At 35.4% G+C, this 22,505-nt stretch overlaps 1 protein-coding gene across 1 annotated transcript in view; it reads left to right on the forward strand.

Annotated features, from left to right (window-relative positions):
* Positions 1-22,505, forward strand: part of OTOGL (otogelin like) — a 96,661-nt gene that overhangs the window by 69,070 nt on the left and 5,086 nt on the right. Inside the window, exons 38-56 of the mRNA XM_026060175.1 lie at positions 1,128-1,305; positions 2,195-2,337; positions 3,816-3,839; positions 3,973-4,065; positions 4,737-4,926; positions 6,982-7,196; positions 9,101-9,242; positions 9,570-9,755; positions 11,495-11,707; positions 12,659-12,763; positions 13,074-13,181; positions 13,699-13,800; positions 14,541-14,645; positions 14,733-14,773; positions 15,714-15,777; positions 16,694-16,872; positions 17,501-17,605; positions 18,400-18,519; positions 20,522-20,567. Coding sequence (XP_025915960.1) covers positions 1,128-1,305; positions 2,195-2,337; positions 3,816-3,839; positions 3,973-4,065; positions 4,737-4,926; positions 6,982-7,196; positions 9,101-9,242; positions 9,570-9,755; positions 11,495-11,707; positions 12,659-12,763; positions 13,074-13,181; positions 13,699-13,800; positions 14,541-14,645; positions 14,733-14,773; positions 15,714-15,777; positions 16,694-16,872; positions 17,501-17,605; positions 18,400-18,519; positions 20,522-20,567 — 2,359 coding nt within the window. The remainder of the gene's footprint in view (positions 1-1,127; positions 1,306-2,194; positions 2,338-3,815; positions 3,840-3,972; positions 4,066-4,736; positions 4,927-6,981; positions 7,197-9,100; positions 9,243-9,569; positions 9,756-11,494; positions 11,708-12,658; positions 12,764-13,073; positions 13,182-13,698; positions 13,801-14,540; positions 14,646-14,732; positions 14,774-15,713; positions 15,778-16,693; positions 16,873-17,500; positions 17,606-18,399; positions 18,520-20,521; positions 20,568-22,505) is intronic.

Raw genomic sequence — 22,505 nt, forward strand, 5'->3', positions numbered from 1 at the left:
ATATTTTAAAATAATTATTCTTAGAGGATTGTTGTATCCATTTTTTTTAACTACTGTGGTATAGTCTGCAACTTGGATGTATTGCTCTGGAAAAAATTGGCTGTTAAAGCTGTGTGCTGATTCTAGATAGCATATAACAGATAACATACAACAGGTAGATAACATATTTTTAGGTACAGAAAGAGCCATAACCTATGGAATTTAGGGGTTAATTGCTGGCTTGTTTCTGCATAATATCACCTAGTCTTTCTTTGAAATTTCTTTGTGAAAGGGTTTAAAATGGTGTGAATGCATGATGGCTTTTTCTTAAAATGCTTTGGGTCATTACTGAATATGACAGACAGCCTCAATAGATAAAATACTTTATAGAGTATTCCACCAAAATAGGTGAAACAGGAAGGGTGTGGGTAGAAAGATGGGGGTCCACAAAGCGGTCACCTGTAACAACTACAAATAAGCAATTCTTTCCAAAATAACTGATGCAAATATCAAGACCTACAACCTAATTAAGCTTGTATAGTAGAGTTAGACACTCTGAATCTAAATTATAAAACATATTTGCCTCTTCCAAGCCTTATGGACATGCTGGTCTGAAGGATTGACTGGGTGAATTATCTTTAGATTTCCACTTATTTTAATGCAATTTATTTTATTGATATCTTTATTTTTATATGTATTCAGTCTCTCAAAGAAAGTGCTACTTTGTTCTGCTTGGTGTTCTGGTTATTTGGGGGCCTTTTCCTTCTTAGTAGTAGCATGCAGAATATTGAATGAATATGCAGCAGAATATTGAGTTAACAATATTTCATGAGTTAACTGGGACCCTGTCTAGAGCACCAAATTGCCTGTGATAGACCTAAAGGGTATGGCTAGGTTGCTGATATCCTATGCATCTTCCAGTGTTCAAAAGCAAGAGCAAATGTGCGTGTATGCTGTATCTAAAGGTGCATGGCAAAAGAGTATTTTAGTCCAGCTACCAGACCTAGTGATAAACACATATAAGGGGTGATACAGAGATGATAATTCTGTCTCAGAATTATCTCGGGGTAATGAACTAGTGACCACTAGGACTCTACAACTGCTGTGAATGCAAAGTTGATTCTGTTTTTTTTTTTCTTACATGACAGCCAAGATACCTTGAACCTGTTGACAAATGTAGCCAGTATGTATGTGTTAATATGGGTTGGATGTTATACAACCTTTCAAAGAACTGCCCTAGAGATGTGCAGAAGCCAGACTGTGGTTTTCGAGGAATGCCATTTCAAGTTAATACTGATAGTTGTTGCCCAGAATGGGAATGTCCCTGTAAGTAATTTTCAAATACTAAACTAAACATTTGCTACTGTGGGAAGATGAGGTTTAATACCAAAATTAATTTAAAGGAGCTGTTTTGGGTCTCATCAGCAAAACAGAATGAAATATAGTGAATGTTCTGGTATTTTTGAATTAACATTCATTAACACTCATGAGTGTCAAAATATTTTATTCTGAATGAAAATACTGAAATGAAATCTATCATCATTTTCCAGCTGAAACTTTTCAGAATTTCTATCAGTAGAAAATGTTGAGATTTCAGAATTTTGTCTAGACTAGAGAAGAAAATTAAATATTGGCCTTTTCTGAAAGACAGAACCCCCAAATTTCTGTTAGATCTAACTGGAGTTTTTACTTACATTTTGAAACGTGGAGATTGGGAGCAGACTGTTTGCTAAGGGAACAAAAAGCCCATAGAAAAGTCATACTAAAATTTTTGCAGCATTGCTGACACCCACATCACATTTCTTACTATTTGTATCAAGATAGAACAGACGAGTTTCTTGTTATCAGTAGCTTAAACAAGACGTATATTTTAATGCATATATTTCATCTGACAGTGTAGAGTTTCATTGACCATATCTGTTAAATGTTGACTTAAGTGAAAATTTTCGCCAGTTTACACTTTCTCCCTTACCCTGGGTACATTGTAGTTGGTTAAGGTATCGTCACTGAATGACATAAGATGCTTGTTTCTCCTTATGGCTCAGTATAGTGTCGGCAGGGGAATTCCAAAAGCAGCTGCAGTATTTTATTTATATAAAAGTACTTTATACAAAAGCAATATTGCTAAAAGGGTTTGGAGGGGTTGTTTGTTTGTTTTTAAAATGCACAGTATTCTGTTTTGTGGTAACTTCATTAAATGACAGTTCTTTTTTAGGTCAGTGTTCTGTACTGTCTGAACTGAGTGTTATTACATTTGACGGAAACAACATAGCCCTCTGTAATGTGGCTTCCTACATTTTAGTCACACTACCAGGAGAAATTATTGTTGCTCATATTGAAAAATGTCCGGCTAATCAAGTAAGATGTTTGCATACTGTCTCAATAATTGTAACAGTTTCTTTAATTTTTGTGTTATAGGTTTGAGTGAAATTTTGCCAGAATGTAGCATGTAAGCAAGTGGTACCCATTGAAAAACGGCAAGCTGTTTAATTTTTAAAGAGTATGTTTCATCATGATGTCTAAACAAAACAATTTCATCTCAGGTTAAACAGTATTTGTATTACATTATAAGGAAATTTAAGTGTAGGTTCTTCTTTAATTATTAGGTGTTGGCTTCAGTAGTTTGATCTGTGGCTAGGGTTTATCAGCAAACAGCTCCATTAGGATTAATAACTATTAGGCCTCCACCAATGGTATTCTGACATCCCTTATAACTTCTGTGCCTGCATGTCTTTTTCAAGCCTCCTCACTCACAAATCTTCTTGAGGCCTCAAATTGATATTTTACAGTATTGTCAAAATACTGAAATATTTTGAATGGTCACAGAAGTCTTGTTATTGTAGGAAGGTATTATGAGTTTGGGATTAGTGTGATGAGTTGTTCTTTGGAGTTGTCTATCTCTCTGCATTGCTCACAGAGAGGGTCCAGATAATTTTTAGATTGACAATTTAGTTGAGATCAGTCTCATCCTTAGGGTCTCTAGGTACAGCTCCTTTGCATTGTCTGTAGTCTTATTTTATTCAGCCCTGTACAGCTGGCTTGTATTTCCATCTTCAGTTTGCGGAAAAACAAGAAGTTCCTCATCAGAAACCTCACAGGGTTTCTTTCCTTCCCATCCCTCTTTGTTGTCTTATCCAATCCTGCTAATACACTCTAGGCAACCTTACATTTAAGTCCCGAGTACTATAATGTTATAGAGGTGGTTTTTGTTTTTTTTTTAACTGCTCTCTTTTCACTGTTTCTTGGTTGCAGCCCAAGGGTGTGATTGCAGCTGACATAGGCAGACGACTTTTAGAAGTTGTAGTTATAGTTCTTTAGTTTTCTGAAAGGGATTTGTAGGATATGCTGAATCTCATGATGCTGGTTATAAGTTGCTGTCAGTGTTAAAGCTGATTAGTTGAAAACTGGCTGAGGTATCATCTATACAAGCTGCAATCACACCTGTGGAAATATGTCTTGGTAAAATAGCAGTTTTATCAAGGTTAATGCCAGGGGATTATCTTGCCATGACCACTGTATTTCAAAGTATTTTTTATTTAGCTTGTATAAGTCATTGTGTTGCCTTTCTGTATGATCTTCTACATAAAGTCCCTTGATTTAAATCCTTAGCAAGTAAATCAGGTTTCTAAAAATAGTTCATAAAACTGTATACCACATTAGCTGGGAAATGTGTATTTTTTTATTATTATTTAAAAGGAATATATTCAATTAGTTTAGCTAACAAGCTGATTATAGAAGAACTTTCAAAGATAAAAATAACAGTCAACTTGTCCTAGCCAAATAAGTATGCTACTGATTGTCGTTGCACTTCTAATCTACTTTTTAATGTTTTCCAGAGCGCAAATTCAATAAGAAAACTAGTGAGTACTTTTTTCTTTTATTAATTATAAAATACATTAATCTTACACATATCAAAAAAAACACCCCATAGCACTCTTCAGTGCTAATTAAAAAATAGTAATAACTGAATTTGTTTGTCACTTTTCTTTCAAGGTTCCCCCTGCAAGCACTTCGGGACTCTGTTTTAAGAAATTAAATGTAACAACACCTACGAATAAATTACTTATCAACCGTTTAGCAAGAAAGGTAAGTATATATTACCAATATATAGCACATGTACATTTAAAAGACAGTTGGAGAGCTATTCTGTGGTAAAATGCAGTAGGTGAGATTTATAATGAATGCAGTATAGGAATAAGATTATTTTTGCAGTTCAGGTTCCCAGTGATTCATGATATACTAGAAGAAAATAAATTCTGATATCATGCTTCACTTATATGCCATTTGTACAATATGACACTTCAAAGTTTTCTGAGATTTTAAAGAAGCTGCAAAAGGCATTTATATTTGAGATTGTGTTTCCAAATAGCCCAGAATACAAGAGAAATGTTCCAAGGTGTTATAAATATTTAATCTATCATTCCTGCTAGTCAGTAACAAGTCAGAGTAGGTAACATTAAAGAACTGGGATGAGTTTCATTTTTTATCAAAAGGTATGTGATTAACAAGATTTATTATCTCCTTAACTAGAAATTATTTCTATATCAGTATTTTTTCTCATACCTATTTCATTTGCAGTTATAGGAAGTGGCAACTGACAGGAAGCTCCATGATTTAAGCACAATGACTACTGTTATTGCACGTGGCAGAGGTTGTAAAGATAAAGTACAAACTCTTTTGCTATAAGATGTAAAGAAGTATAAAATACATCTTTGCAATACTGTTTTTATCCCTAAAATGTATTTGGTTTGTTTTAGGTAGTAGTGGATTCTGTAGTTCAGTCATTACCATTTTCAAAACAAGGACTGAGTATTCAGGATACTGGTGCAATGTATGTCATCAATACCCCAGCTGGTATTAGCATCAAGTGGGCTCATGTTACGGGCATCATAGACATACAGTATGGATTGCACTCTAACACATCAATGAAGACAGAAGGACTTTGCGGTGAGGTTATGGTGCCAATTAATTTTTGTTCATATTTAATCATTTCTCATTTAAAAGTTACACTTCCCTTTTGTACATGTGATCTGTTGTCCTTGTAGCTCTCTCTGAGATTCCCATTAACCACACTTACAATCTTGTTTGAGGTGGGCTTGTGAAATTCTGTTAATTACCGTTAATGAATTAATAATTCTGTTTGAAAGCTTGCTAAAAAGAGTAGATATATACTCATTTCTGCCTGCATTTAAAAATATTGTTGAAGTCCAGTGAAGAAAAGAGCCAAATGGCGAAGTGGCTGCTGAAGAAGTTGAGGTAGTGTCAGTGTGTTTCAATGATTATGGGAGAAAGGAGTAACTGTGGGATGTTAGCAGCGGCAGCTATTACAAATACTGATAAAAGGTACGTCTGGGGAAGGGTTTGAGTTTCCCCAGAACGGTGAATCAAAACCAAGACTGATTAAGGTTATAGCTAGAATCCAACAGTGTGCCTGAGCGGTCTCAGAATTCAATTATGATGATAGTAAATTTATGGTATTTCAGGCTTCCCTGATAACCTCTTTGTGACTCTGCCAGTATGAATTTTATGAAAAAGTGTAAGCAGGTATTTTAGGGTAATTTTAATTCTATCATAAATATTCCTCATTTTCTGGTGCAATGTAATTTAACTGCATCTACCCCATATCTAACTGAAAGATGAACTTTTAAGGTATTTCAAACTGCTTTTAGTTTTAAAGGAAAATAAAATAGTTGAGAGATGGTTTAAATATCCATTCTAAGCAAATGAAGTCCTTAAAATCAATTGCTAAATTCTGCTAGAACAAAAGGAAAATTCTACTAGCTCCAGCAAGAGCAGGGGAATGCTGGCCCACACAATCGTTTTCCAGTATCATGCCATCTTCTGTATGGGTGCTGCAAAGGATTGGCATGAGGTGAGGTCAACTCTAGGAAGAATTATAGAATATTTATTCTTCATGCCATGAAAAGACAGAAAGAGGAAGAATTTGCAGTCAATACCAGTTTCTCAGCACGGAGAAGTGTTGTTCATATTTTGCAGTGAACTGAAGCCTCATTTAACACTTCTTTCCTATTCCTCTCTGCCATTTGTTCCTGTCTGGCATTCTCCTATCCTCTCTCCTTTATACTGGAAAAGCTGTGGGACTATGTGGTAACGTTGACTTTATTTTTAAAGCTGTATTGATTCTGGGATTCTGCAGTGTAGCCCTACAAATCGCCAGCACAGTTGGTGGAGTGGCACTGGGACAGCAACAAGAAGCAAAAGCGTTAAGAATACTGGAAGGCAGTGCTACTATAAAATGCTTTTTATCATGCAGTCACAATCTCTTACATTTCTCCATTCTATTATTCCCTAGTCTATTGTGAAAATTCAAATTTTGACATTTTATTATTGACTTTTGCTATGTGTTTATAGGAGGTATGTATTTGTATTAATGAATTCATGAATTCACACAGTAATGAATTCAGGTAGCCAGTGGGTGTCAGGCATTTGGGGGGAATTTTTTTAAAGGCTTCTGCATTAAGAAATTGAGTAAGAAAAGTGCTCTCAATAAGGAAAATAATCTGTCCATCAAAAGACTCCTTTGACAACTTCTTGCATTTAGAATATTCAACTAAGTTCCAGTAAGGTGTCGGACCTGATGCCCAGGATGTGCAGCTAATCTGAACGCCATCTACATTTCCTCCTGTGGAGTTAGGTGCTATTCAGTATAAAGATGTCAGAATCTGGTGCCATGCAAGTGGATTTGCCACACTCAGTGGCCTATTTTCTTAACAGTTTTTCTTAAAAGGTAATTGATTCCTGGGAAAAGTATTATTGCTTGAAGCATATGATCTGCTTGTTTTGCTGTCATTGAGCTGACAATTAAAATTCTGTGTAGAAAGTTGGAACCCCAGTGGACACAGAGCTGCATTCAGTTATAAATTCAGATGACTAAGTCTCACAAGTGAATTTGATGCAATGTTAGTCTTACCTTATCAAGCACGCTTTTCTTTCCCAAAGGAAGTAATTGTTTGTTCTTTGAATGTGATGCTCTGTCTTCAGGGGTGTGCAATGGAGACCCTGCTGATGACCTGAAAATGCAAAACAGGACCATAATTACAAACATGGAGGAAATTGAAGTGTTCATTAAGAGTTGGGAAATTGAGAAATCAGTTGATGTAACAACCAGGAGGCCAGTAAGAGACTGTACTGAAGATAACTGCACGTACTGTATGGAACTGTTAAACAGAAGCATTTTCATCCCTTGTCACAAGAAAGTAAGTATAAAGACCAGAGAAATTCCAGGTGAAAACTGAATAAAAGGTGTATAGTTAAGAAAAGAAAGAGATGTGTTTTTTGCATTTTGCTTATTTTCATGAATTGACAACTGGATAGGTGGATATAATTCTTTTATCATGTTGCCCATCATAACTAATAATTCTTCAGGTGATGCTATGTGCAAAGATACACGTATCTTAAAGAATCACTGTGCTACTATGCCATTTCTGAAAGTATTGGGTAGGCAAAGCTCAAAGGAGACAGCAGAGCAGCGTTGCAACACAAATGTGTTCCAAAAGAGTTATGTTTAATAAATGCTTGAGCCAGATCACAAAAAATGAAAGCCTAATGCTTCTGCTGCACACCGCAATAACTCAAGCAGTCTGAGACTGCTCAGAAACTAACTAACTGAGACTAATGAAATGTCCAGTTAAACAGATTTTGCATAGTCATTATTATGTTGGCAATTTGCTAGCATTTCTTACAGAAATAATTTATTTCTGGAAACTACTTATAGTGGGGATAGAGTTCAAACATACAAACTACCACCAGAGGTAGCTAGTGCAGCACAGAGACTTTCCGAAGAAGAAAATGATAAAGCCCAGAGTCTCTGGGGACCCACTTGCTTTTCCTACTTAATTCAAAATAAAAAGGATTAATTACACAAATGGCACTCTCTTTCTTAGAGATGGAAGTGTCTAGATTCCTGATTCAATTTTTACTATTCTGCCTTTCCCCCCTTGGTTTGCTTTGCCTTACTCTGCATTTTTCATCATAGACAAATGCTGTTTTATTACAGGCATTATTACAGTTACTACAGGCAGCTGAGCCCCTTTCTTCAAACTCCCAAGATCTTCCCTCATTTTGTCCAGTTAGAAAAAAAATGGAGAGAATTCTTCTTAAAAGAAAGAGTTAAAGAGAAATTAAAAAAAAAAGAAGTTTAATAGATATCTGCGACAGAAACTTAATGGGAAACAACTGTGGTAAGCAATTTGGAATCAAGAAGGGAGAACAGCAGCAGCAGCAGTATGCTTTTCAAACTGTTTAAATGTTTCTCAGTTTAAAAAAACTCGAAGTGAATCTGATTAACCAGAATTCTTGCTTCATATATGTTTGCAGGAAAACTCACATAGCCTCAGATGCAATGTAGGTTGCGCCTTTTCCTGGTTTATAGCAAAATCTGAGATAGCATCAAAATTTGCAAGCACTTGGTTCATCCATGGTGAAGTTTATTTTCCTTTGTGTACACAAAGGTGGCAGAGCCAGAGTGGACAGAGCCTATTGTGTGCTTCACAGATGTGAAGCAGCTAGCTAAGGATAGGTAACAGAACCATCAGACTGACGAACTTTATGACAGGAGAGAGTGACTGCTTGAACATTTGCTGAAAGCACAAGGAGAGCAAGGGCGCTGCACAACAGAGGACGGGCAGAATAAAACAAATTTTTACTTTTTCACTTTTTTATAAGCTTATGCAAAGAAAAACAACAGAAACAATAGAGGTTGGAGCACCTGCATTTAGACCCGGTAACATAGGCACTCAGGTCCTGTAGACACAAAAGCAGAGTACTCTGCAGTAACATGTTCGCAGCAGGATAATTTGTGAAAGCTATAACAGCAATGTTTAAGATTGTTGATTTTAAGATGACAGAAATGTACTGCAAAGGTTCTTGCCATTAGCACAGCAATCTCATTAGGACTGTGTTTCGTGCCTACTAATGAGCATACAAAACTGAGGCAATTTAAGTTTTACAGAATGAGAGTTCTGAAGAAATGATATTTTTTCCTTTAGAGATTACTTGTGATTTTTTTCCCTGCAGCTGTGTTATTTCTTGTAACTAATGTTTAATTTTAATTACAGAAAGCTCTTTAACTTGTTAATTCTCAATTACAATGTGTTCCTAGGTTTCACCACAAGAGTTTTGTGAGAAGATGTGGATCAACAGTACTTATTTTTGGAATTATGAGTGTGATGCACTTTCTGCATATGTGGCTTTGTGCAACAAGCATAACATCTGCATTAAATGGAGGACACCTGATTACTGTTGTAAGCTGATAGCAATGTTCCATATCCCGCTGTGGCTTTATACTGCTTCAGTGTTTACTGATGACTAAAAAAAATAGTTCTTTCTATCATTATTAAAAGTGTGTCACAACATTAGTAAGTCAGGGTGCAAGTTTTTAAAATGTATTGCTTTAGATAAAGTATAGTGGATCGATTTTAATCTTTATTTAATGAATTGCTTGCCTAAAGTATTGTTAAAAATATAAATGTATGCTTTTTCTGGTACACACATTTGTTCTTACTACCTGTTTATCCAATGAAATGATAAAAGAATGAATGTATCACTTAATTTCCTCTTATGACTTGCAGCATTGAGTTGTCCTGATGGCAAGGAATACCAGCCTTGTGTGCAACCCTGTGAAGCCAAGACATGCTTGAATAAGTGGTTCTATGAAGATTCTCCCTGTTCCTATTTAAGAGAAGACTGTGTGTGTAAAAATGGGACTATTCTGCATAGAACAGACACTGATCTCTGTATACCAGAAGAAAAATGTAGTAAGTACAGCAGGGCAAGTGTGTTTTTGCAGATATGCTAATATTAACCACAGATCAGATATTTAAGTTCTATGTCAGTCCTCAGTCAGTGCTTTCACTTCACTTGGATTCAAGTGCTGATGTAATTGTGTTAGGAAAAATGATAACCATCCTTCTGCAGTTCTGAGACTTTCTCTCTTTTGTAGGGTACTTGGGAAGGAACAGAAGGGATAAGTTCTTACCACTGCACTTGCTGATTTTTTTCACTCATAGCAAAGCATGTTTTCATTTGTTTTTTTTAAGGGCCATCATCTTGTCTTGGATTCCTTGATCATGATGTCCCAAAGTTCCCTTTTCTGTTTGGTTATTACAATAGTTTTCTAGACCTTTCCCCAGTAAATCATGAGTTCTTGATTGTAATCTCTGTATGGGGGCAAGGTAACATTTCTTGATCACTCAGAAGCTAAAACTATCATACAAGATGCCAACTTATATATTAATGTTAACTGCCACTCTTAATTGTACTTGTTATCTGATGAATTTTGTTTCCATATTTAGCACAAGGTGTAAACTTCATAAGTTTCTGTAGTTTGGGTGCTGGCTACTGAGCTGACTGCTTGCAGAATTACTATTGGGAGAGATAACTAACAGAAACTGGAGCAGAATGACATGGGAATAAATGCCTCTAGAACTGGTTCAAGAAGTATATTGAGGTTGATCAGGCTTAACTGTCACAGAAAATTAAGTTCAATGAGAGCTTTTCAGTCCCCAGAGAACTGGGAGAGTGGATGTGAGAATATAAAATTAAGATAACAGAATAGTTAACTGTAAGCATCCTTATAAAAATGGAGGGTGCTTTAGCTGAATAAGCTGATATACTTTGAATCAGAGTAAGTCAGAAAAATTCCAGCAAAGCATTTTTCGGGAGGGTCGGCCAGAATATTAAAGCATTTTGCTGCTCTCTTTTGCAGACGCTATTGAAGCTTTGGGGATTCCAAGTTGGAAAAAGAGCAAAATTTTGCATACTGATTCTGGGTGAAGTGAAATTATGTGTGTCTGCATAGCTCTAGTAATAGTCATTCAGGGTGTTTACAACCAGATCTTTCTAATAAATTGATACTGTTACCTCCAAACAATACACATAGTGAGTGTGAGTGGTTTTTTGTGGCTAATGTGTTTAAGGTGCAGATTAGACTGGGGCAGAGAGACACAATGCTAAATGTTAGTATTTGAACTTATCTACTCTTCTATTTGCAACTTGCATTTACTAAACTTAATGCTGCATTCATTTTGCCCAACTTTTGACTTCTATTAAGAGACAAATCTCTCCCTGGATGTATTATATCTCTCTATTGGCTATGTAAAATGATTAGCTTAGATTTAAAAATTGCTATACTTACTTACTTGAGGAAGTATAACTAAGAAGGAAGTGTTTGATCCCAGCAACTTTGGGCCCCAGTCACTGACTCTTAAGTTCTAGAGATAAAGAGGAAGTTGGTGTAGGAAACTGTAACACACATAATTTGTAGAACAACAGCTATATTCTGCACCAGCTGGAGTTAATGGAATAGTTCCATTAAACAAACATCTTTTCAATGATTCGAATTCAGGCATGTTTTAAGAAATAAAGCAGATCAGTGATAATCTACTTTATAATATTTTATGCAGTAAGGCTATCCAGATCACAGACTAATTTATACTTGCTTGCAGGAAATTCTGTACTTTCTTCTTGTCTAAGGGATGTAATGTTTTTCTCTCAGCATGTACAGATAACAAAGGACAACCTCGCTCTGCTGGGGAGGTTTGGAATGGGTCCATGAAAGGCTGTTGCATGTACAGCTGTTTAGAAAATGGAAGTGTTATTGCTGTGGAACCTGAATGCAATGAGGATCCACCACCAATTTGTGAAAGAGAAGGGGAAGTTATTGTCCATGTCATTGAAGAGAGGGCTTGCTGCCCAAAGAAAGTGTGTGGTATGTACCCAGCCATGCAAATTTTTATTAACAGAAGTATAAGGTAAGTGCTTGACATTCAGCACATGTTAATTTACAGACAGGGCTCAAGGTAACATTTTTTTCAGAAGTGATTTTTAGGTACTTGTGGCTGGTTGGCAGTATTTTGGCAAAGCAGGCTGGGTTTTTGAGGGTGGTGGGATGGTCTTTTCATTTATTTGTTTGTTTTTTTGAGAACTGACTCCCTGTAAACAAAACTTTTTTTCTTGGAAGTCCACTAGTGCAACAAAACTTTTGTTAAGAATGAACAGTTCTTGGACGGAAGTTCAAAAGAAATTGAGAAGTACTCCATCGTAGAAGTAGCTTGGTAATTGAGGCAGTTGTCAGAGCCTATTTCCACTTCTTTTTAGTGCTTTGGTGTTAATTGAAGTATCCTCTGACCTACTGCTGTTTCCCAGAAAACAGCATTCTGTCAGCCGATCACTGAATACTAATCTTCTCTTTAGCCATGGTTTTTAGCCAAAGAAATATGCTAATTGCTCCTAAACTGTTGAGCAAAAGGTGCTTGTTTCTTAATAACATATTCAGGAAAAAAAAAAACAAATGGTCCGGCTAATCTGGTGCTTTTGCTCATGAGTTACCTACCTGTAACTGAGACTGCATTGTCCATTTGTTTAAGTAATGTTTTCACTGCTGCAATTTGGCTGGCTTCACGTGTAGGAAGAAGGGCAAGTAAACACCTGATTTAGGAGAGCGATAACTGTGCTTGCACAGCGCTGCATGAAAGAATGTATGCAAGCTCTGGGCTGAGCTAGGAGGTTTACATGATGATGTGCAGTGCACTGTGAGCTGACTAGGACTGCTGTTACTCTGTTGATCTCTGTCCTAGATGGTGTAAATATCTTGAGGTACAGGACTTGTATTTGTTTGAATAAGTCATAATAACACATTGGATTTATTTTTATCCCACAGAATGTAACATGTCATTGTGTGAGGCCATTATTCCAACATGCAAAACCAATGAAAAATTGGTTGTAGGCTACCATGCCCTGACCTGCTGTCCACAGTACCGATGTGGTAAGGGAAATACAAAAACACAGTTAAGGGATCATTTTCCCCACCTATATTATCTGTTATAAGAAAGTCTGCCTTACAAGTTTTTTTTTCATTGTTAACAGAATGGAACATTGTAAATGGCACCAGACTGTTATATTTTTCTCACATTCTCCAATAATTTTTGTATTCTTGCTTCATGTCATTTTGATTTACAGTCAATTTTAAAGGTTTTTTTGACTAAGAAAAAGTTAAGAAGAATATCTTTTCTTTATCTTTTTAGTATGACTTATGTGACTCTTTTTTTAAATACTGATTATTTTATATCTTACAGAATGTGATCCTTCAGTTTGTTTCAATGCTTCCCAGCTGGAATGCAGAGAAGATCAGTTTATTGTTGAAGCAAAACAGGAAGATCCCTGTTGTTTCTCTTATCTCTGTGGTAAGAAGCCTTTAATATTTTTGTGGGTAACTGAGGAATGGTTAGGTATTTACAAAACTAGCCTACAGTTGTAAAGCTAATGCCTTTAGTCAAAAATTCTTGAAGCTGTTAGTGGGACTTCAAATGGGTCAGGCTGTCTAGTGCATGAATTTTCTTGGTTTTTGGAATCTTTTATTTCCAACATCATTTTTAACATCGTACTTGAACTGTAGAATAAAAATTATTAACAGACATTGCTCTTCATAGCTGAGTTATATGATCGATGCTTTCAGTGTGCTGTGTCATGGGTCACAGCTCATCTTTGGTTGTTCTTTCTCAACAAGCCAGCTGTTATTCAGTGTAAGTCCTGACACCTACATGCATGCACTACTGCTTTATGTATGTTTTTATATTTGAATGTCAGTCCATTAAAGCTTTCTTATTCAAGCTTGTAATAAAACTTGTATTATATAAAACTCAAATGTGCTAACTTTCTAGTATCTAAAACTTTGCAAATGTCTGATTCTTTTTAATTTAGTTTGTGAATCCTGTATCGAGCCTGTTCCCATGTGTAATGAAGGAGAAATTCTCACTGTAGACCTTAACACTATACATTATTGTTGTCCTCGATACTACTGTGGTGAGTGTAACTGTTAGTTCAGTATGTCACTGAATCTAATAAAAATAACAGGAAATGTGTGTGTGGAGATTTTTTTGATTCAACATTTAGGGTAGGCTTCAGTTAGTGATTAAGATATCTAAATTAGGGTGTCTACATTTGAGCTGGGTTCAGAGCTCTTGGTATAGACAATGGTGGTCTAACCAGTGCAGTCAGTGGAATCTGGAGAGCTATTTACTTCACCACACAGTATGTAGCTACTTTCAGGGTGATCTGAATACAGATATCTTAATCTAGAGCTGAATCCCATCCTTGGTGTGTAGGTATGAAATTGTTCATATATGTCCATATATGAAAAATATCTCTAATAAGATGTACAATTTGTATATTGTCATACCTCTGTGGCTCCATTCATGAGTGTTTGAGCACTTTCTTAGTATTGTTAACTTTTAGGGGAAGGACTAGACCATGGGTTTCAAATACTATTGGTATGGCTACTATTCAAACAGTAAGCAGCCAGAAAAGATATTTGCAGTGTGATGCAGTCACTTTACTGGTGTTATAAAACACAAAAATTGTGCTATATGTTCTTGAGTAATGTCTACAAGCATAAGTGCTTAAGAAACACAGTGTTTTTCCAACACAGACTGTTGGAAAAAACATCATTATTTAGAACAGTTTATCAAGGGACATGCAAACTGAAAATTTCAAAGGAAATTTGTCTGAGTAAATTTTGATACTTGTCTTTTCCCCCCATTTAGTCTGTGAAGAAAACCTTTGTTCTGAGCCTTCTATGAACTGCACAGGTGACATGGCACTTGTGAAGGAAAAAATACCTGGGCAGTGTTGTCCAGAATGGCATTGTGGTAATTATTATTTTATTCTTTAGTTACTGCTGTTAATAAAAGCTAAAAATCAGCTAATTGACTAACATGTTTTGTTGTTCTCCTCAGAATGTAGCTGTGAAAACACTACTTTGCTGACTTGTAAACTGGTAAGAACTTTCCTTTAGATATTTTTATTAATAGTGTTCAGCATTCTTACACCTCCCTTTCCATTCTTTGCTTCAGTTAGTTATAAAGGGTAACAAGACTGAGCATGGACAGGCTGCAACCATCCCTTGAGGAAATTTCACTTTGGGTGTTTTAAGATGACAAAAGAAGAAGAAAAACAATGTAATATTATTTTGTTCAGTGTTGACAAGAACCAACATCCCGGAAATTTTTTCCACTTAAATAATTCCTAGTTGTTTTAATAATTAAGGAGGGGTGAGCTTTATGATCATTTATATCATCTGGAGAAATGTTTTAATTTGTTAATCATTTAAGCTTCTTATTAGAATGATTTAGCATTATTGAACTTAGCAGATATGAGAAGTCATAAATATTTTATTCCTCATGTATTCTCTCATGTTTTAAAAATAGGGATTGTGATCTGAAAAATCATTATGAATGAATGTTCAAACTCGTATTATTACCACAGTGAAAAGAGCTGTCTCCCTATCAAAAACTTGTGCTTTGCCCTTCTCGTCTGGTTATATGAAGACTGCATAATGTAAAGTGTAAACAGAAGTTGCAAATTTGAATAATTTTTACCTACCTTTTGGAAGAAGTTTCATAGAAAGCAGTATTTTGCCAGTATGATTATTACTGAAAAAACTTCATATCTTTGTAAAGAACTACTGTTTAGCCACTCTGCTGTTTATATTCATTCCTAGATAAAATGAAGTACTTGCTCATGTTTAGAGATAAATACATTGAGTAACTTTGAACCTGTTAGTGTTTCTTGAATGCACTGCAATTTTTCCCTTTTATGCAAGCAGAGGTGGAAGTGATATAAGCAGTATTCTGCATTTTTAGAGTAAAGTCTCTCTTGTTAAGCATTGCAGTTAGTCACGCATGACTTTAAAAGCTCTTTAATCTTTTCATATCCAGGGAGAAGTTCAAAAAATTGATAGTAGTGTTTCCAGTGCTTGTGGATGCACTCACTACATTTGTGGTAACTTTTTCATATTAATATCTGTTTTGTTTTGTTTTTTAGAAAAAAAGATATGCAAAGAATGCAGAAGTGGGGCTGTAATCACCTTCTCAAATATAAACACTCTTTTATCATGATTTTATGGGTGTCTACCTAGTTAGGCAGTTATGCTCTTTCGTGAATGCAATCATGGGGCATAGGAGTGTGTTAGGACTGCCCATGCTTTCAGAATCAGGTACTGTCTTTCCGGTGAAAGGCAGATATGAAGCAGGCTCTGAAACTTAATGTGAGTGCTTCTAGTCCACTAGAGGTGGTAAGGAGGTGATACCTAACAACAGAAAAATAGACCTTATATCTGTCTGGCATGAGGGTAACTGCCCAGCTTTAAGATTAGACCTCTGCTCCCTTCCCTTGCTCTGTTCCCCTGCGAAGTCCAGATTTCAGCCTTGCTGCACACTGGAGTGCTTGAGGCATGCTGCAGTGCTGACTGGAGCCCAATATGGCTCTGTGAGCAAAGCACAAAGCTATAGTACAACTGGAGTATTTTAATGTCCCACAATTAATTATAGGAATAATATTTTAATTGGCAGAAAGGCTACCCTTTGTGTTGTGGAGACTAATATATATATAATGAAATTAGCCCAATGTTAAATTAATACTGTTAAAAGTTATTTTTTAAAAAAAGAACAGTAACAGATACTTTTCACTTCCATACCAGGAAAGTTATCAATTTTATCCAGTCGTGCATTTTGTAGCATTTTCTTAAGCTGAATTATATCCCCCCTGCCCCTAATGTGATAATTAAAAACACAAACCAACTTGGAAAACTTTTGCAGACCATGGGACTTTGCCCTACTTTTTTCTCTACAGTGATTCTGTTAATTTTCTTTATGAAAAATTTTTTTCTCTGGTGACACTTTTTTTCTTTTGGTGCTAGAAAAGGATGATGTGTGCATCTTTCAAGACGTAACTGTACTGAATCCTGGACAATCAGTGATTCAGTATTTAGATGGAGACCTTTGTTACACTGTACAGTGTTTACAAGAAAAAGATCAGAACACAGGATACAATGCCATGCATTTTACAATGGTCAACTGTTCCCAGCAATGTGAAGCTGTGAGTATTCCTAAAATACAGGAAACTGCAATGTGTGAGCAAAACTTTACAATTAAGATAAAAGCTGATGTGAAGTTTTCTGCCAGTCCACTTTGTTTAGCAACAACTTGAGAAGTCAAGAGTGATGACACATATATTCTGTGTCTCCAACCTTATTTTAAGAGGTGATTTTTAGTAGCATATGTAAACATATCCAAATTAGTTTTTATCTAGATATCTCGGATAACAGTCAGTGGAAATACAGTGGCATGCACTGCACTGAGTATACTGTTGTTGGGGTCAACGGTGTCTGGTTATTACTTAAGCCTATGCTGCTTTGCTTCCACTGGGATTTCAGACTAATTAGGATGATGTTCAGTGAATTTAGGTTCCATCAGACTGAGCAACCCTGAAAGCTGTCAAATTAATTGCTGTCAGGGCTTAAGGTGGGCTTTAGATTTCTCAAGTATAAAATTAGTGAGCCTTAGGCAGATTATGTCCCTTAATTATGTATATACATGTATGTATATACATACACACACACTTCTACGCATATGTTGTTTCTCATAGTATATTTAGTTTCAGAAATCAGTGGACTTTCATTTACTGTATGTTTAAAAAAAATGATTTTTTTTTGTTTTCTTACTAGCATCAAATATACGTTCCTTCCTCCAGTCATCATACTTGCTGTGGTACCTGCCAGAATGTGTCCTGTTCTTTTCATATGGAGAATGGAACATTAATTGTGCATGAAGTAAGTGCCTCTGGACAGGGATAGAAAATAACTATAATGATACGATAAACAGAGTAGTGTAACAGTCTTTTTTTAGTTGACTTACAGTACTATGAGTCTTGCTTCATGTCTCCTTACTGTTGGTAGCACATTTTCAGGATATATAACTGGTATAACAGGAAAAATGTATGGTTGTTTATAGAACTGCCATTTCACAGTAGGTGAATACCTTATTTCACTTTATTGGTTATAGTATATTCCACAAAGATATGTGATTGCCATCATTTACTTAAGGCTGGATGTGCTCCAGGAGCAGGACCATATGTTGTGACTTAGAGGAGTTGGAAGCACTTTCATGCTTCTGCATCCCTATTGGGACTCCCATGTCCCCCTCTGCCCAGGGCCGCTCTTCTCCCCATTCTGGTTTCTACAGAAAGGAAGGGTGCACACTGAAGCACCAGGTTCAGGATCCTGAGGGTGCATTCCCACAGCCACATCTGAGGAAATTTAGACAGGACTGTAACTTGGTTCGTGCTTGCTACTGCTTTCAGGGAAAAATAAACTATCAGACCCCTCTCATGAGCACAGCATGCTCAGCGGTGTGCTGGACAGTGGAACCTTGGCTCTATGGAGAAGTAGCTGGTAGGGAGAGAAAGGTCTTTCCCTTTGCTGCATGTGGGTGGTGGGCAAGAGAGTTTCCACTCACTTCAGTAGATACTACAGCATGAAAGCACCACTTTTACATACCTACAGGGTTTTGAGAAATAGGCGAAGTGTTTCGTCTTTCCTGACAATGGTTCTGTTTGTATATTCAGGAAGGAAGCACCTGGAGCTCCAACTGCACAAACTACCAGTGTGCAAAGACTGCTGCAGGGGCTATGATACTGGGGTCTAGTGTTGTCTGCCCCCCTTTTAATGACACTGAGTGTACAAAGGTTTGTACTTTGGGTGAGGTGAGTAACAATAACTGATCTACCAGTATGGAGTTTGGCCTACACTTGAAAACACACATACCTCATGCAGTTTCTTTAAACTAAAAAAAAAAAGTGGTAAGTAGAAACATGTAAGTGAGCAATTTACGATCTTGTTTTCTATTTTTTGGTTTACTTTTTGATTAACAAATATCTATGAGGAGTATGGAAGTTTCTTTTGGGCCTAAATAATGATTGCTTTTAAAATATTGTTGAATTTGAATTGTGCTTGAGATTCCACTACATAAAGCAGTAATCAACATGTCTTACTTCAGTTCTGAGTAATACTTTGACAAGTTTGTCGTGCACACACTTCAGATAAATTGGATGAAGCAGTACAGAACTGTTGCATATAAATGTGTTATATTAAAAATTCCTTAAGCTGTGCAAGGATTAGAAAGATGACAGAGTGCATATAAACTTTATTATCTCTTAAAGTAAACTTTTGTATGGACATAGCAAAAAGTATCTGTCATACGTGAAGGGGTATCTGCCAACATCATATACCTGCATCATAAATCTAAAAAGGTAAATTTGGCTTATCGGTATAAGCTAGTTCTAAGAATGTGGATGCTTCACATACATTGCATATTTGTTTGCAGTTTTAAATTTAATTTTATACTTCTCTAACTTTATAATGTTTTTGATAATGCTAGTTCTTGCACTTGTAGTATACTATATATATAGTATGCTACATAGTATATTATATTTATAGTATAAACTGTAAATAATAATAAATGTGTAGAAAGGGTATCATTTCTGTCTTGGCTACAGATTATAAACTTAGTAGAAGTCCTATGAATCTGTTGCATTTGTTTAAAAAATCTTTATTTCTTCCGATTCTAAAGAAGGCATTCTATCCAAAATTAATGCCTGTTCTACTTTGACTTTTTGCTTGAATTTCTTCCTTGGAACTCTTTTGTCACTTTCTGTTAGAATCTTGCCTTAATAACAATGGTCAAGAGTTTAAAGAATGGAACTCTAAAATTAACTCCCAGAATCTGTCTGACCTACTTTTAAGAGATGCCAAGCGTAGACTTGAGCTGGTAGCTAAGGAGAAAGCTCTTCTGACAGTCAGCTCAGGATCACTGAAGAACAAATACGTATTTAAGAGGCTGAGTTTAAGTGTTCATTTAAGAAACTCTTGAACAGCTTATTCAGTAATTTTTGTGTAATGAGATAAAAATGCATGCTAGCATGATAGGATGGAAGCCTGGAAAATGTATTTTGTCTGTTGTTATCATAAGAGTGCTATTTGTATTTGGTGGCCTGCTTGATATGCAGTTCTGGGTTATAAACTAAAATTGCAGGTGCATTTCTTGTTTCTACCCATTCCAACAGATGGCAGGTGCTTGCTTGCTTGCTGTCTCTCACTTGCTCACTCGGTCTCTTAATTTAAAAAGGACATTTTCTTCATTTTGCTATATTGTTGCTTCCTTGGTTAAAAGCAGCTGTAGAAGAAAGCAATAACAAAGTTTATTATTGTTTCAGAAGAACAGCAGAGCACATCAGTGGATCTGAAATTCTGTAATTAATACTCTCTTTCAAAAGTGTATCTATGTATAATGTTGTAAAGAGCTACCTATAAGTTACTAATTATCTGCTTGGCATATGATCAACATAAATCCTTTTACATCATTGGCCAAAGTACATATATGAAAATTTTAAAATATCCTAACAAATCTCAGTGATATGGAAATAGATAGTAGCAGATGGTTTAAAAAGATGCTTATAAAAACTAAGTGGCTGATTCAAAGGAGACCAGATCAGATAAGCAATGACAAGTTCATTTTCGATGTAAAAGTCTTTTAAGAGTTTGTGAACCAAACCTTCAGCCGATGCACATCTGTGTAACTCTCTTGATTTCAATGATACTAATTTTTATTAGTTGGACATCTTTAAAATTTGAAATATCTTGAGATAGAATTCATGCTTGCATTGGGCATATTCTCTTTTGTTTTCCTAGAATGGAGGAACTGTGCAGACGTATAATGATGGCTGCTGCAAGACCTGTAAGTGAAGAAGGCTGCAATATGTGCTAGTTTGGCTTTGGTTTTGGAAGTCTTTGTTTTTTAACCTCAAATGCTGGGACATAAAGAAGGAAAAAGCATGCAATCCCCCCACAAATCAAATAAAATTGTTATAGTTACTTTACTCCTTATTAAAAGGTCTTGCTTCATTTGGCTGCTGACTTGGTGATTTTTAACATTATCCTTCTGGAGTATAACCAAATCTCTCCAAATCTTCTGAGGAACATGAAAAGTTATCTCAATTTAAATAATGAAAAGATTGTCTGTATTTCTGAGCTGACTCTAAAACATTACCTATATGATTTTTACCATAAAAGGTAAGAATTTTTCCCCCTAAAATTGGTTTCTAATTTGATAATATTTTGAAATAAGTCTATAAACTTACCATTTATTCTGTTTCACTCCTGTATATTTTCTAGGATCAGAATACAAGAGTAAAAATTTTTTTTAATTGAAAATCAATTCTCTCTACTTCAGAAAACATATTTAAATCCAAAATGAGGAAAAGTTGTTCAGAGTTAAGTAATATTGATGGTAACAACCCTTACATAAAATTGACTTTTTAATATCTGGGAATGGCTTCCCATTTTCTGAATGTGTAACTTAAAACATAGTTCATGAATTGTGATGCAAGTTTATATAAAGGTCTAATAATTTATGCAAGTTTAAAAGCAGATTGATAACAGAATCTGATTTTCTCTGCAGTTTTGGCTAGGAAAGATTTTATTATCAAGATATATAATTATAGATTATTATCTATAATAGAATATATATTATTTTAGTAATTAAATTAAAATTCAATTTATACATAAAAATAAAGCACCGCTGTGTAAAAGTAATTATGTAGGGAAAGCTCTTGCTGAATGCCACAGAAATCCCTCTCCACTTTTCCAGCCTTTTTTGTGTTCAACATCAGAGTTAAAATGTACAGGCAAATTAGTCTTTGGATTTTTTTTTAACAAACCTCTCATTAATAATATTGAATAGGAAGTCACAGACATATAACTATATATTGCACAGTTATTTGTAAGATTCAAAAGTGCAATATATTATCTACATATGTGTATTTGTGTTGTAAATGGCTTTGCTAATGAGGGGAAATAACCGTACTTATCAAATACAGAACAATACTCTAGTTTCCAAATTATGTAAGGCTTTGAAAGTGAACTGCAAGTATTTTTGTTCTGTTATATGAAAAGCATAGAAAATATAAGCTATTTAAATACAACAGAATACTTTTTTATTTTTAAATGAGAATCAGTGGGGAAAAATAGCACACCAGAATTGTACTAAAATATTTTTAATTGATATTCTTTATCTAATTAGCTAAATATTGTTGAACAATATTTAACCAAATCACAAAAATTAGGTTGGCTTTATTTAGAAAATTAGCCTAAAGAATTAATGGCTACCAGTTTTCTGTTGACCAGGAAGATTCATATTCTGGCCATATTCTCTGGCCTCAGGAAAGGCATTGTTATACTTCAGAAATACATGCTGAGGTGGCTGCTAAGAAAAAAAAAACAATTTATTATTTTATTTTTCTTTGTATTTTTGTTTTATTTTTAACTAAAAGCATGTGCCCTGTGGTGAAGCAGTTAAAAAGACTACTTATAAATAGAGCTTGCAACACCTTGGGGTTTTAATGGGAACAAGTAATCCTTCTGAAAGAGCTTGATTCAATGCATGCAAAGTGAGTGCATATATTTAATTCTTACCTTGCCACAGAGAGACTCATTGCAAAAGTTTGGTTTACAAGGAAACATCATTCCAGTTTTGCATTAACCAGGAGAGTAATAAAGTTTAGGTCATCTTTAGTGAGACTTGAAGCAGCTGCAGAGTTTCTAAATTTGGAAGAATAACAGGAAAGCTTCTCACCTTTTGCTAAAAGAAAAATTGCAGTTGGCAGTGTAAGAATTA

The sequence above is a fragment of the Apteryx rowi genome, unplaced genomic scaffold (assembly GCF_003343035.1).
Source record: "Apteryx rowi isolate R43461 unplaced genomic scaffold, aptRow1 scaffold_166, whole genome shotgun sequence".
Classification (NCBI taxonomy): domain Eukaryota; kingdom Metazoa; phylum Chordata; class Aves; order Apterygiformes; family Apterygidae; genus Apteryx; species Apteryx rowi.